This window comes from Falco cherrug, chromosome 8 (assembly GCF_023634085.1).
Source record: "Falco cherrug isolate bFalChe1 chromosome 8, bFalChe1.pri, whole genome shotgun sequence".
Taxonomy (NCBI): Eukaryota; Metazoa; Chordata; class Aves; order Falconiformes; family Falconidae; genus Falco; species Falco cherrug.
The window spans coordinates 19,730,311-19,746,697 of NC_073704.1; the positions used below are offsets into that span (position 1 = coordinate 19,730,311).

At 36.0% G+C, this 16,387-nt stretch overlaps 1 protein-coding gene across 2 annotated transcripts in view; it reads left to right on the forward strand.

The window, feature by feature from the left end:
• Positions 1–16,387, forward strand: part of OLA1 (Obg like ATPase 1) — a 103,643-nt gene that overhangs the window by 59,906 nt on the left and 27,350 nt on the right. For both annotated transcript variants that reach the window (XM_055718314.1, XM_055718315.1), the window contains 2 exons: positions 2,548–2,628; positions 2,896–2,993. In XM_055718314.1, coding sequence (XP_055574289.1) covers positions 2,548–2,628; positions 2,896–2,993 — 179 coding nt within the window. The remainder of the gene's footprint in view (positions 1–2,547; positions 2,629–2,895; positions 2,994–16,387) is intronic.

Here is a 16,387-nt window from a genome sequence, read left to right on the forward strand (position 1 = left end):
CTTCTCTGTAAAACCAAAATAAAATTGCAAGTATACAGCTGTCAGTTCTCGCCAGCATGTTCAGCTGTTGGTCAGCCTTCCCTGCGGAAGTTAGCCACGTAATTACTCTTTTAGAACAACAGTTGCAAACAGCATCATCAGGTGCCTAAATGAGAACTCTGAAAAATTAGGTCTGTGCCGAAACGAGTTTAGGTGTGTCACTGTAGGTAGCAGATGAATGTGGAAGAGAAGTTCTGATTGGCAACTATGTGCTTAGATGGGCTTTAGAAAGAACAGAGTTTATTTGCTGTGTTGATACTTGAAATTTTCTGGAGGTTCTGCATTATGTAGCTACCCTTACAGTGTGATTAAAAAACATTTCATTGCTGCTTAAGCCTAAAAGATTGGCTTTGATAACTTGTGCTATAATGTTTTCTCTGTCAGGTTTTTATCGACTCCAATTTATATGCAATAACACATTGCTGTTAGGGGGAACTGTCATGTCAAAAGCCATGTGGGAGGTGCCTATGGAATTATTTTAAACCCCCAAATAGTGTGTAATCGGAATTCCTTCACTGCTGAACAGGAATCTTGGGAGTTTGTGTTGATTTTTAAATATCTATTTAAACAAAAGCTGAGGATAAAGATCTTAAATGAAAAGTACCTATTGGTAGAATTGCTTCCCTTATCTTGTTTATACTGTTTAATTAAAAAATAAAAAGCACATGGGGTTAAAGATAAGATGGTACCACTGTTTTCTTCTTTATGTGTAATCTTGTTGCATGTCTCTACATAAGCTGTTCTGGCCACTCATCATAGTAACCAGCTGGGCCATTTCACCTGCTGGAGCCATTAAAGAGGACTCTCTCCCCCTAGATTAATCCCCTCCGACATTAGTTTTTTGCTCTGACAACTGGAGCAGGCATTCAGAATTTGCAGGTGGCCAGTGTGACGCACATAATTGCCTACAATTTTAGGCAATGAATAAAAATGGTCTACATTACTTGTCAAAGGTTGTATATGCAGTGCCAAGTGAGATCTATGGGAAGCCTTTTAGGGTTTAAAGAACAGTTAATAGCAAAGCTGCACAGTGCTTTTTTAATCATAATGCATTTGTAATATAGCACTTTGATCTTCTCCTTGTAGGAAATGGTGTTATATTAGCCACTTTTAAACATTTATGAGTGAAATTCAGTTAGAGGAGAGTAAAAGTGATTATTCTTAGGCAGAACATGTTAGATTTCATTAAAAGTTTTAGCTTGCCCCTTCCTTGTTAAAATCTGTGGGGAGTCCTGTACCTGGAGGGTTTCAAATCAGGATCTGAAGATTTAGAAGAGCTTTTTCTTTTTTTTTTTTTTTTTTTTCTTCACTAAAGCAACTGCAAGACTAGAAAAGGCTGTAGTAAATACTGATGTTATTTATGGTTGTTTATAAATGTACTTCAACTGCATAGCATTAAGAGCAAAAAATGTTGTGTGCTTGACGGTTTACAGAATGTTTCCTTGTATTTTAAAGATCTTAATTCTCAGTGGTGTCAATTATAGCCTAAAAATGCATTATTTAAAGCATGATGATAAATTATCTACAACAAAAAATAGGCGACTCTAAAATGTACTACTCCTAGAAGAGCAGAGTTTGACCTTTCAGACCCAAGAGCCTTTTATTAACACCTGCCTGTAAGGAGAACCGTGCCACACGCAGCTTTCGGATTCACGACCACAAAACTGATGAGGAAAGGCTTGAAGGGTTCAGTTTGTGTCACTTGCTGTTTGCCGTTTCCATTTCACAGATGATTAATCTTTCTGTGAAGAAAGGCCAGAGAAACAAAGCACATTGGGCTCTTCCTGCAGTTACTCCTTCTGAATGCACACTAGCTTGCTAACTAAAAGGCCTTTAGATTTCCTGCCGAGAGAGATGTTCTGAAAGTGAATGCAGCTGGTTGGAGGTCACCAGTGCAAGGCTCTTGCCATTGTGTAATGGAGGCTTTGGCAGGTTTCATTTTGGGGGGGAGGGAGAAGGTGTTGGCGAAAAATTAATGTGGAATAAAAAGGGCTTTGGCCATTTGAATTAATTTCTTGAAGGGTGGATCATCAATAATAGGCTCAATTTCTTTTGCTCACAATTTAAAAAAAAAAAAGATATTTGCTGTGTTTTTTCCCACCCATTCCCTTTTCTTAATGGCATGTTTATATTGTACGTGGTCTCTCCTGCTGGATGCTGAAATGTTGTGTCTTACTGAGTTTGAAAAGCAATCTAAAATGTGCTGATCTTAAGATATATTTTATGAGCTCTGCTAATTTTCATGGTGGCAAGAGATGATACTTGAGTATTGTGTATTTAACTTCCTAATTACGGGATTTGCTTTGTTTTGATAATCAGTATTGCTCCTTAGTGACTTTTAAGGAAGCAATTTCTTTTTCTGGGAGAGTAAAAATTTTTTTAAAAAAGGTATTATATAATTTTTGTTTGTATGTTTTGAATCTTAATATATACATGCCTTGTTCATGGAAGAGAATGATCTGATATCCAGCTGAGTTTTTGACTTTGTTTTTTCCTGATCTTGTGTAGGACGTAATGTGCAAAATCAAGACATGGGTAATAGATGAAAAGAAAGCTGTCCGCTTCTATCATGATTGGAATGATAAAGAGGTAGGCTATAAATTATTATCCCATGAATTGACTCCTAATTTTGCTACCTGTTACTGTCTTTTTTTAAAGGTGTTTTTTTGTAAGATTTCATATTCATACTGTATTGAATGTTAAATTTATCAGCTAATTCTGTGTTTATCAGTGATCTATATATTACACTTTAATTCTGTTGCCTTCTCAGACATGCCATTAGGAGAATGGTCATAGAATTAACTCAAGTTGGTATAACTTGTTTTTAAAATTCTCCTCCTGTATTTTCATTTCTAGATTGATGTTTTGAACAAACATTTGTTTTTTACTTCAAAACCGATGATCTACTTGGTTAACCTCTCTGAAAAAGACTACATTAGAAAGAAAAACAAGTGGTAAGTGTTTTCAGGTTAAATATCTAGATTTATGTTTCTATTTCACATTTTTCAGTGGTGAATAATTCCTTGTGCATTAAGATCACCAAGGATATTAGTTAAAGTAGAAACAAAAACTAATGTTGCACTTTGTTACTTGTTATGCCCGCATTGATACGCTGCTTGAGTGCAATACATATGGCGAAAGCCTGAATGAAACTGCAGAACAGAAAAGACTGTGCTTTCCTTCCTTACATTTTTACATGAATCCATTAACTGTGAACAAAATAGATTTGATTTAGAAGCACTGATTTAAATAAACATATATTTTATCATGTTACATAATGCTGATTGAACAAGATCTTTTTCATTCCAAAGGAATGAATTGAATGCCAGAGGGCTAAAGCTATGCGAGTTGCACGGAAATCTTTCAAACTGTGACAGAATTGCACATTTTAACACTACTTTTCTGTTTGCAGTTGGGTGCCTGGCTTCCTCGCTGCTGCTTGCCCTATGCTTATGGTTTACAGGCCTGTTTTGATGGGTTTTAATGCCATGAACAGCACAGGTTTTAGTCAAGTATTCCTGACATCAATATTACGACTTAAGTGCATGATGGTTACAAAATCAATCTATCAGGCATTCAATGAACTGGATTAAGATCCAGTCCTAACATGGCAGACATATGGTGGGAATCCGCTGTTGAGAAGTACAGCTTTTAGCATGTCATTGGAAGCTCTAGATGGGGTAAATATTTGGTTTGAGGAGGAGGCAACAGATTAAGTAGTGTATGATGAAGAAAAGTTTATAGCAGTATATTTAGTTTAAAAAAAACACAAACCACCAAACAACAAACCTTTTCTCAGTATTCAGATCTTTAAACACTGTACTTGTGAGATACTTTGAAAATTTATAAATGTATGTTTGTGAACAAATACACACATGTAACTCAACCAAACAAATCAAAAGTATCTAAAGCGGAATATCTGAATTCTCCTAAAGTACACCCTCTGTTTCTCCCTGTACTTCATTAAGTACTTAGATGCACATGGTTTCAATTTTCCATTAAAAATTCTCATTTCCATATGATATCAAAGAGTGAGAAGGCTTTAAACTGAAAAATAAACATTCATAGACTGGAAGCCAAAACAATAATTAATGTCAGATGGTTAACTCCAATAAATCATTAGAATAAATTCTGTGAAATTACAGCAGCTAAAACTGTCCTTTTGATAGTCCAAGACATTTTGTGTTAATGTTAAAGAATAAAATTTAACCTGTTTAATAGCAAACCCTCTTGGCCAAAAACACAGACTTTGGAATAAACTTGATAACCGGTGTAATAATGTAAGCTTTTCATGTTTGCCAGATTTTATGACTGTGAATTAATTTGTTCCTTCTTTGAATGTTTTTTTGGGTATGACAATTTAAATATTAAAAGTGATTCTACCCAAGGAAGTCTTTAAAATCAGGATAGTAGTATTTGCTATGCTATTGTCAGGTGATTATTTCTTTTAAGTACAAATGTTTGGGTTTCCTGAGGTTTGCTATAACCTTATAGTATAGGCATAGAAGTTTGTGAAAATGGATGAGTTGGTTGCCCTGTCCAAAAAAGGATCCTCGCACCTGTATGATTACAGGTAGAGCTCACTGGCTCTAATTGTACAGTAAATACCATTTCCCAGACCCTAATGGTAGGCAGACTATTTAGGAGACGCCAGTCTGTGATTTAGCTGTCGCCAGTCACCCCATGTTTTTTGTGAGACTAGTTGTGATGATGACATAGTTAAACCCAATTGAAAGCAAATCTTTGTATAAATTGCAATTTTTAATTTGTAAAAAATCAGATGTTTGAGTTGAGGAGTCATATAATGAAATGGTTTAACTGTTTCTATTACTATTAATGATTTAGTTTTTAAAAACTATATCCAGATCTCATGGATGTGAGTGTAATTGTAGCTGAAAGATCAAAGCCTGGGTAGCTGAGTGATGTTCCAGAAGAGAATTTACCACATAGCCATTTTCAGTACAGTTTCTGCCTCCTGCTGTTCCTATTTTCCCTCAAGCTAGCCATTGACTACCCCCTGTGCATCCCTGCTCGTAAAAAATGATTGAGGAAGTATTTGTCATGTATTTATGAGTGGGAAACATTGTGTGATAGGGAAAGGCATCTAGTAGAACCAGAAAGATTGCCATTTTCTTTCATTCAGACACTCTGCCACAGCTTTAAATCCTCTGTTTATGCGACATAGCTTTTATATTTAAGAGCAGAATAAATGTTTTCTATGAAGGATGCTAACGGTAGGCTTTTGTCATTTATGTAGTGTAAACAGATGTAAATGATTAGAATATATTTTACTGTTAGATGCCACTTACTTTGTAATTTTTTTGTTATTATTTTGAGGGGTAGAGGTTCATATTTGAAATGCAAGCCACATTTAGACTAGTCGTTCAACTTGAAAAAGTTTATTTCTGAGCTTAATTCATAATAATACTGTAACAAAAGTAAGGTTAATGCAGGAAACGCTCAGCAGTAAAATGTTTTCATAAGACTTTTGCAACTATAAAAGTGTTTAAAACAGCAAAGGAGTGGAGAGGCTTTTTGATTGTGGGTAGAGAGGAAAACTAAAATTGTCTTTGTTTTACTGGGTCACTCTTTCAGAATTAATGAACATTTTAATTGTTAGTTAAAACACACTTACATTTAAGTGCTAACATGTTATTTTTCAATCCAAGAAAAGAAGAAAACACTGTGAAAGATAGGACTATTGTGTGTTTGAGTAGGTGTATTGACCTTTTGAAAGATGTAAAAACTGGAATGGCTCCAAGCAGTTACTTGCTGGTTTTAACAATGTTGAATTAGTCATTCAGCTGATTTATGATTAAGACCTAGCCCCTGAAGAGAAGCTGACATGGCAGCTGTGCTAGTCGCACTTGTGTTATGATCAGATGACAGTAATCATGATGCTGTATGGGGGAATCCACTGCAACCATTCTTACTCTACATATTGCTGTTCTCTAAATGAATACTTAAGCCCTTCTTTTAATAATTCCTAATGGTTTTTACATGGCTGTAGTACCTTAACATGGTATACATGTATTCAAGTTTTATCGTGAAAGTATTCTAAATAAGCCTAATAATTTTCTGTTAAAACTGCTTTCTGAGTCCCAGGATGTCACATAAATCCAGGACACGAGATTTATCAGCCCTTCACCTAATTAAAGGTTTACATTTTAGTCTTGCTAAAGAGGATGCATTTAGCGGGTCATAATATGGATTCCAATTATGAAATATATTGAGCTAATTAATGAGCAGATGTAGTGGACTATGTTTATCATATTGTACAGTTCAGTATTTTGGACTTAACTCTTTGCAGTGAGCACCAGGAATACTCATGTGTCAAAGCTGCGTAGACTGATCTTTTGACTTGACTTCTCAGGTCTAAACCAAGTGATTTTTCATCCTGTGCATAGACTAATTTAAGGAGTTGATTACGCTGCTGACAATTCTGTTATCTATAGCATCATAACTAAGTCATCTGAGACTTGATAGGGATATTTGAACATTTTCTCTAATATAATCCAGACTTGTTGAGCGTCCAAATGTGTGTTAATGTTATTTTCAAGGGGCTGTCTCTCAAAATGTTATGGTAGACAAAAATGTTAACAAAAATAAGTTGGGTGTTCCTGGATAGGATACCTCTCTTGACTGATCTTACTCCTGTGTATTTAGAAAGGTGGCATATATGCCATAAAAATAACCTTTTCCCCATTAGTTTTTCTAGCATTTTTCATGTTCTTAAGCTAGAAGAAGCATAATTAGGTCAGATGAAAGGTCTGTCTTTTCTGGCATCATGTTTCTGACAGGCCACTAACATGTCCAGGGAAGATTACAGGACCACATTAAGTGAACAAAGTGTATGCGTCCAGCTTCTTGCAATCTATTATTGTAGAACTGACTAAGCCAGATATGATATACTTGTGGTTAATAATTTTTGACTGATTTTTATGCTGTGAATTTAGCCATTGACCTTTTGAACCTATATATACTTTTGGCATCCCAATATCCTGGAGCAGGGACTTCCACAGTTTAACTATGTGCTATATGGAGAAATACTTCCTTATGCTTGTTTTGGATCTGCCACGTCGTAATTTCATTTGATGCTCCTTAGGTCTTGTAGTATGGGAGTGAGTAATCCTTTTCTATTCATCTTTTCCATATTGTTTCAGATGTTCCAAATATTTTTTTTTTTTTAAAAAAAAAAGGGAGCGGGGTGGAGAAATCTGACATGAAGAAAGAAATATTGGGGTAAAGTACGAGGAAGAATCAATAGACTTGAGTATGAATTAATCTGATTCTCTCAGTCTTCACTTTATACTAGTTAGGAAAGAAAGTTATTATCTGGTTGGAAAAGGAGACTTGATGTTCTTGGTTGTATTTCTGTGGGTACATGCCCAGTGGCAGAATAGATCTAGTAAGTTAAGTGTTCACTTTCTTAGCGAAAGAACAAGGTGGTGTCATGTGCTGGTAGAGCAAGAAGATGGTGACAGAAGAAGAAATGCTATCCAGAAGGTTTTCATGGCTTCAGTACATCTGTTAAAATCAAGAAAAGAAAGCAAAACTTAAAAGAAACTCAACAGCAAAAAAACCCCTATACTCCCAAACCTCCCCTGCCACCCATAAAATAATGTCTGATTTTAGGGAAGTCCTGGAGATACTGTTTTTGTACAGGCTCTTCTTAAATTGGTTAGTAATAAATATTTGATCTCTATGTTAAAAAAAAAAAAAAAAAAGAGTGAAAGATAGTCCTTGGCATTTTACGTGCATTTTGGTTTTGAGATTTTTCAAAATGACATCTTAAAAACCAAAAGAAGCAAAGATTAATGGAAATGGTAATATTAATGTAACACACCTTGAAGCAAAATGTGATTTAACAAGTAGTGTAAAGTTATATATAAGAATCTTAGTAAATAAATGCACAGGATGTAAAGTTAAGTGAAAGAACAGCTGTGGGCCAGCTCCATCTCTTACAGCTAGAAATATGGTGACTCAATGGAACTGTAGCATCCCACAGAAACACCATCTCTTTTCACTGTCCCAAGTTTCCAACCATTTTCAAGTGCTGTCTGAAATAGGTGAACTTCACAAATTTTGCTGAAAACCAAAAAAAAATTACCCCATTTGGACCAAATACCTAAAAGTCGTTTGTCTTCCAAAAGGAGGGATGCTGCTGTTAATGAACCTCTGCAGTGCAGAGGCAAACAGAATTACATCACTTAAAGCAAACAGTTATTTGCAAATACCAGGATATTAGTCATATAGCAAGATACCAGAGTGAGAGCAGAATGCAGTTTTCACTATCTTCAGCTTCTGAACGATATTTATTTTCTGAATTACATTAAGCAAATATTTAAATACATTATAGGTCATACAGTCATGAATGTTTAGGCAGATGAATTTTATTCTTGTAAATATATTTGAGAATGTATTTGATATAGAATTCTTTCAGTCATAATTGTAAGTTGTAATGCCATCATGGTGTTGAGATGTTTTCTTGACATAGCTGCTCAATGATTTTTAAGGCTGTTTTCTATGCTGACAGATTTGCAAAATTACATTTTAAAATATGTTGCACTTCTTATCCCTGCCTTACAACTGAAATGCTTTTAAAAAGTATTACAGAGTATTTGTATGTTCTGTGTGTAAATGGAGATTTGCATACACAAGTTGTGAATACAGCTCAACTTTGATACTCACAGGTAACAAGATCCAGAATTTGTGCTTCCTATTGCACCTTTACTGCCTGTTTGAGAGAGAGAGTACCTCACAGCTCAGGTCGTTTTAACTAGAGGATGGCATGTTTTCCATAGAACACTTACATACTGTATTAAGGGATAGTGCTGTTTGCTTAATAAACAGTTATTCTTTATTACGTCTTATACAAATTAATGAATACAAATTAATTTATCACCCATCAACCTAATGGCAGTCTCTTTTCTTCCCAGCTCATTTGCCTGACATTGCTAGTTGACTTCTTGTAGTCTTCTGGATTACCAATTCCAGTGACTTTTCATTCAGTTGTTCTATCCCAAACTTTTTTTACTCACCCTTTTCCTAGCTGATGTATTCTCCATAGGGCTTTGCCAGGTTGCCTCTCCCTCTTGTCTGATTTCATCCCATTCTTGCTGGCTTAGTTCCAGTCCAGTCCTTTGGCCTGGATGATTTCTTTCATCAGACTTCCTGCTTTGCTTTGCTTTCCTTTACCTCCCCCTCTGGAGTCCCCAGTCTGTTTGAATGTGAATGCTGGGTAACAGCAGGTGTTAGGGACATGTCTCTTAAGCATGGGGAAGATGGGTCCCTGCTCTCAGCTCCAGTGTGTAACCTCACCCCAGACACACAAACACCTTCCAGGAAAAGTCTAGCTTCATTCCAGTGCTCTGCCTACATGCAGGTGCTGTGGATTATAGAAGGAGATTAAATCACAGAGACTCTTCAGTGTTAAATTTGAGCAGTTTTTCTACAGAGGACATGAATTTCTGATTTAGACGTACTTTCGTACAAGTGCGATGGTTTATCTCTGATACCGAGTTTGCTCTGTGCCAAACGTAAACTCTTGGCTCCTAAGCGTTAGGACAGTAAAACTTCAAATAAAATGTTTCTGGGATGATTTAAAAATGAGCAGTTGTCCTGGTCTCGGCTGGGATAGAGTTGATTTTCTTCTTAGTAGCTGGTGCAGTGCTGTGTTTTGGATTTAGCATGAGAATAATGTTGGTAACACACTGATGTTTTCAGTTGTTGCTAAATAGTGTTTATACTAAATCAAGCACCTTTCAGTTTGTCAGGCCCTGCCAGCAAGAGGGCTGGAGTGGCACAAGAAATTGGGAGGGGACACAACCAGGACAGGTGACCTGAACTGGCCAAAGTGATATTCCATACCATGGAATGAGATGCTGAGGATAGAAACAGGGGTGGGGGGTTCAGCCAGGGCCGGCTGATCCCTGCTCAGGGACTGGCTGGGCATCGGTCAGCAGGTGGTGAACAATTGTATTGTGCATCACTTGGTGTTTTTTCTTTTTTCCTTTAGATTTTATTCCTCTCTCTCTTCTTCTCATTACAATTGTTGTTGTTGTTATTACTGTTATCATACAAGATTATATTTTATTTTAATTATTAAGTTCTTACCTCAACCCATGAGTTTTACCTTTTTCCCGAATCTCTTCCCTATCCCTTGGGGGGAGCCTGGGGGAGTAAGTGAGCGGCTGCATGGTACTTGGTTGCTGGCTGGGGTTGAGCCACAACAGCAATGCTGTATGGTGAAGCTATTTTAAAAAATTTCAGTCCACCTGGTTACAACATGGCACTTATAGCTAAAGTGTAGGTTGCCAAGTCAGGAAATAAAGCCTCAGTAATTTACTTAGGCTATATTGAGCCTTGAAACTGGTAATAAGAGGAGGTGGTGATGGAGGGCAACCTCTTGGTTGTTGGGAAACCTGTCCTGGGCAGATAAAGGTAGCTTCAAGCTGTTCTTGCAACTCCTGAAAGGCTGCAGGCTTAGAGAACAGGGTAACCAGGGTAATGCAGACCAATTTCTGCAGTGTTATAAGTGATACATGATGATGGCCCAGCACACAACACCCAAACACCAGCCCAACACAGCTGTACTCCAGTGAGCCTCTTGTATTTTCTGAAAGCATCCGTGTGCATCAAGCTGATTATACTATCAGAGTAATGCCAAGGAGCTATGTGTTTTAAGGCTTCATATCACTAAGGCTGTGCTAAGTGAAAGCAGCTATAGGTAACTTTTCAACTTCATTGCTGTGTGTATGATCCCTGTCTTACCAGCTGCATGTCATACCAAACCTCCTTTTGAACAATTCAGCTTTGCTTCCTGTCTTCTGTTCATTCTTTTCTTCTCTCTCCAGATGCTCTTCTGAGTGTTGGTTTTTTGGTTTGTTTGTTGTTGTTTTTCCCCCATCATCACCATAATTTCTGAGCTGTTTGTACACAGTTTTGTGGGTGCAGTTAAATGTTGAACAACCGCAGCTTTGAGTTTGGATGCTTCACTGATTTTGTAGTCGGGTTGTGTAATCTTAGGAATTGCTACCTGCTAACAATACTTTTTTAAAAATCTGCCGTGACAGTTTGGAGAATCAAGTAATTTGTGTGATATTTTATTCAAACACTTGGATTTTCATAGGCAAAAATCTGAAGCAATAGATGCTAGCTTTCAACAAGCAAAAACTTAACAACTTAGAAAGTTATCCAAACTTGTGCAGGGTAAGAAGGGGTTTCTTTATTCAGGATATACTGTATGAACACTTTAGAAACTGTTTCTTCCTGATCTTCATTGGAAGTGGGACTTTTCAAAAAATGATTTTGTTACATTTATTAACACGTGCTGTTTAAGATAGGACTCGGAGAGAAAATAATGGGGCACTAGTTTTCAAGTAAATTTATTATTTTGCTTAATTCAGTGTATAAATAACATAAGCAGTGAAGAGAGGGACTTGCACAGAAAAATGTTGTCGAAGACAGTGATGTAAACTTTGTTGCAAAATCATTGCAATGTGACATGTTCCTGACTCTGGATGCAACTTCAGTCTGTTCAAAACTGAAGAATGCTTAAACTGCCCAGAAACAAACCTGAGATGCAGTGATATGTCTGAGAATAGATTTTGCTACTGTGGAGTTGATATGGAAAGAGCAGAGACTAATAAATTAACTGCTCTTTGTTTCCAGTATGTGTGTAAAAGCTTACTCCAGTTTTCTGCTAGTTAGTTTCCACTGTTTGGGAAGCTTGCTTTATGCTTCAGTTTTCCTTACCGCTTCCCTAAAAATGTTGGTGCTAGTGAAATCATAGACAAAATGTTTTTGGGAAATATTCTCTACTTTAAAATCAAGTTACCCAATAAAAATGTTGATACTGTCTAGCAGTTGTATGTTTTTCTGGAATTGTATCAGTGGTTATCTCGTGAATGATGTCTGCAAAGAAATAATGTGTTCTGTCAGTCCTTTTTTTCAAAGGCTTTCCAAATGTGCTTGGAGTGATGTATGTGTATACTGTATGTAGTTGTGGTCCTTCACTGCCTGCTACTGTCACAGACTTAGCTGGGTAAGCAATGTCCTGCTTGCTTGCCTGAATGCAGATTTTTAGGTTTTTGAATCAATTCTTCTTTAGAACGCTTCCCTGTTATTTATTGTAGGTTAGAGCACAGCTTTTGAGAATGTGTAAAATATTAGTTTTACTGGCAGCTAAATGAGTTTGGGAATTTTCAGTAGCTTGATATCTTTTTTTGATACTCTAAAGAGAGATTTTTAGCTTCAGAGTGTCTCATCTGGCTTTTTGTGGCTAATGTTTTTAGATTCAGTCTAGCTTTTATTTAGGAGAACAGACATCTGTCTTCCATAGTACTCCAAGCCAGTGGAATCTTAAAACGCTGAAATGGAAAAAGCAAAGGAGAAACAGTATTTTTCTCACTTGCCTTTGTACCAGAATGGAAGAAAGGGGAAGGGTAAGCAGCCTAAGAACCCAGCTTTTATATTGAGGACCAGATTCTGTAATTTACAGTGTCTTCCAGGCCAGGGTTGTTAGTCTGCACGTCCTCAATGCAACCCATCAACAGGTCTTCAAGGATTTTTGAGGCAACCAGGGTACTAACCACTCTATCAGTGCTGTCATCTCTCAATAATATCGTTACCTCAGATGCAGTCCGACTTCCAATGGTAAATAGTTCGGTAGTGATTTCACTCTTACTAATTTTAGAGTAAAGCAGTTTGGCTGTGCATATATGCCTGTAGATGTTTGTGTCAAAATCCCTTTCACATTTCATGTTCCTGATGAGAAACATCATTACTGAGGTAGAAGTAAAACACTTCTTGTTTCCATATTCTTTTGTGTCATGCACATACAAGCACAGCCACCTTTGCTGCAGTGATTTTTGCATGTAGCAATATTGATGAGAGAAGGAGAAGGAAGGTAAAACAGTCTACTCAAATTTCTCAGGGGTAAAGATTATTCTTTGATTGAAAGTGAGTGTCCAAACCTACTTGGAGAAGATGAGCTTGGTTCTGCTGCATTTTTCTGTTTATTGTTGACTTATAAAAATATTTTATGTCTCCTTTGTGATGCAAGTTACAAAAGCCCAGTTACACTTCTTTTGTTGCAGTTAAAATGCTATCTGCTAATATGCTGTAGCTGAATCAAGTTAACTTTTTCTACTTATTTGAACTTCACAAGAATTTTGACAGGGAAAGACAGGTAGAGAGTGCTCTACATATGCCATGGTTTAGTTAATGAGCTCAAAGAATAACTTGAATATTTCCCATTAACAAGCAGGTTTTATCCTAGAAAGCAGGATTTATATTTTTTTAAATAAAGAAGGGTTTTGCCCTTATTTGCTTTAAAATCAGCTAATAGAGAATTATGCAAGAGGTTATTATTCTTGATTCTTGTTGTTTAGTCTTAATTATTGTATATTAATTTAGTTGTTATTAATTATTATTATTAATGTGTTGAGCCCTGTGACTTTCAGAATGAATGAGCATTGTTAGCCTATCTTTGTCAACTAGACAACACAGAAACAGAAGTAGTGCATAGTTCATAAAGCAAATAAATTACTCTTTCAAAACGAGGGAAAAATAGATGCTATGGGTAGAGTCCCCGGCTTTTAGTGTGTGTTGGGTCATTATTATTGTATCTGACATGGTGTTTAAAAATCAGCAGCTGTTACTATGTGGGTCCTATTGAGAATCTGGAAGATGGAGAGGAAGGCTGTTGAACGGCAGTAGAGATGGGTGGCTGTGATCTCACTTAGTGTGGTGGGAGCTGCAGGTAGCTCCTTCTCTGTGTTAGGATCTAGTACCTCCTTGCTGCATGTAACCTGTGGTTTTTGAGAGGAAAAACAGGTTTTTGTTCTGATGGTAGACACATCAACAGTTGTAATAACTGGCAGGTGAGCTTTCATTTTAGAATTTTTTTTAAGCCAAAAAACCTTCTAAAAATCTGTCTTCATTTTCTGAAAATACAAGACAATTACTTGTGTTACTTTTTCAAAAACATCTGTATGGGGAAATTTTGATGGAGCATTGAAATCAGTATCACTATAATAGTATCTCTTAAACAATGTCCAAATTAATAAGTAACTTACGCTAATACTGACTGGCAGATTATGAAAGGAATCTGATTCACAAAAAAGTACATGTACTTACCTCTAAAGTTCTACTTACTGAATTTCTCTGTCCGGACCATGTCTTGAATCATTTCTTGCTATCACATGCTAGAGAGTTCTGTTAATCTAAGTTCTCGTAGTTGAAGTTAATTTTATTTCACCTACTATTCTTTATTTCACTGCAGTTGATATTTGGGATATTTATGGAGTCTGGGAACAATACTCATCTTAAAATTGTTCTTCATGAATAGTCCTGCAGCATGTGTTCTCTGAGGGAATATTGTATGGACTGTTCCGTTTCCTACAAATAGGGGCTAAATGGGAATATCAGCCAATGAAAAATAATTTATTATAAATAGGAAAATGATGTTTAAGAATTAAGATTCCTTTATACAATTGGAAATATTGTGTGACTTTGGCAGGCATTTTTCAAGTTTACTTTTGCTTTGAGGTAAATTCTTTGTTTCACAATTTACAGACAAATTTTTCATTGATAATTATATTGAAAATCTGTTGCATTTTATTTATTTTAATGTTATGGTTATTTACAGCTCAATTTTAAGTATTGAGTATATGGAAATCTATTTTCATTTAACTGCTTGTTTTTCCCAAGAAAGATTACTCACCTTCTCAAGTTTTGGCAGAGTGTTTTATTTTTCAGCTTGAGTTTCTTCTAATGACTAATATTAATGCCAGATGTTCAAATGCTGATAGTCAGTAGTTTTACAATTGATAGAACTATGTGTCTGTGTTTTGAAAGAAGGAATAGATGCTTCTTCATGTTTAAATTGCAGAGGAAAGTTCATAGGTTATGTATGTTTCATGGAAGAACTGTCAAACAAGACATTTGGTATGGGTATCTTATTATCCTTTATTACAATGTTTGACTTTAATTATTGTTAATTTGGGGAGAAGTTAAGTAAAATAATGTTTTGGATTTCCGGTGCTCTGGCAATAGTTTCTAAAGCCTGAAGAGATGTTTAGAAGATAAATATTTGAAAGTGAGTAATTACATGTGCTAGTTTTGTACTTCATGGAATTGAACAATGAAAATGCGTTTATCAGTTTCACTGTATATCAGTTTCACTCTTTTTCTCATGCACTGGCACAGTATTACACTTCTGAAGTGAAAATATATTTAAATCTAAACAAATGGTTTTTATTTAAAAAAAAAAAACTTACACCTAATACATCGAGAACCTGCACAATGTGGTCTATCTAAAACATGTGATGGTTCTTCCAGCTTGTTTTATTTCAGAGGCTCATTAAATCCATACCTATTTTTATTTAATAAAATCTTTATGTCCCGGGATACTCAAATTAATGAAGTGTGCGTATGTGTGCATGCATGTTCAGTTTCCCATAGTATTTAAAAAAATATTATTATTTAAAAATAACTTTATGGAGGCTAAATGTTTGTCTTTGGCTCCCTCTATCTGCCTGTCTCTACTTGTCTTTATGAATTAATGCTTTTTTATAACTTGGTCCATCAGATAGGTTGGAATCAGCAGATAAGATGTCTGCAAGTAAATAAATAAATAAAAATGTGGTGAAGAGACATGGAGAACTAGTAAGGAATTCAGTTATTCAAGCTTAAAAGACAAGGTTAATGACTTTGTGCTTAGACAGTATATTTTTCCATTCTGGTCAAAGGCTGTTTTCTGTGTGAGGTTTTCCATAAAGATACAGCAGCGTGCTTGAAGTATATTAAACAGAAACATGGTTTTAGTTGCCTGTCTTGCAGTATTGTGTGGTTGTGTGATAGCCTTTTGTTTCTGATTTCTAGTTATATTAGTATCGTATTGACCTAGAACGTAACTAGATTGTTCTATTAGTGATTTCTGACAAACAGATATGCTAAAGCTGTTTCTGACAGAAGATACAAAGTTTTGACAAACATGCATGGCACAGCAAGTGTCCAATTCTAAAGAGCAAAATAAATGCAAACCACCATTACGGGGAACACAAACAGCCTGAAAGCAAGTGATCAGTAAGCAAATAATTGTTGAACTGTTATGAATGGAATAGGATGTTGAAATAGGGCATGATTGGCTGATGTTACATATGTCCTTGATTACCTTCCTTGTGCTTTTATCCTAATAAGTGACATTCTTTGTATTCCCTTGGATGGCTAGACAGTCTGACACTGAAGAAGAATAAATATTGCATGTGGTACACATTAAGCTGTCATCTGGGACAGCATTTATAAAAAGTAACTAGAAAAATTCATAAGAAATTCTGCAGTG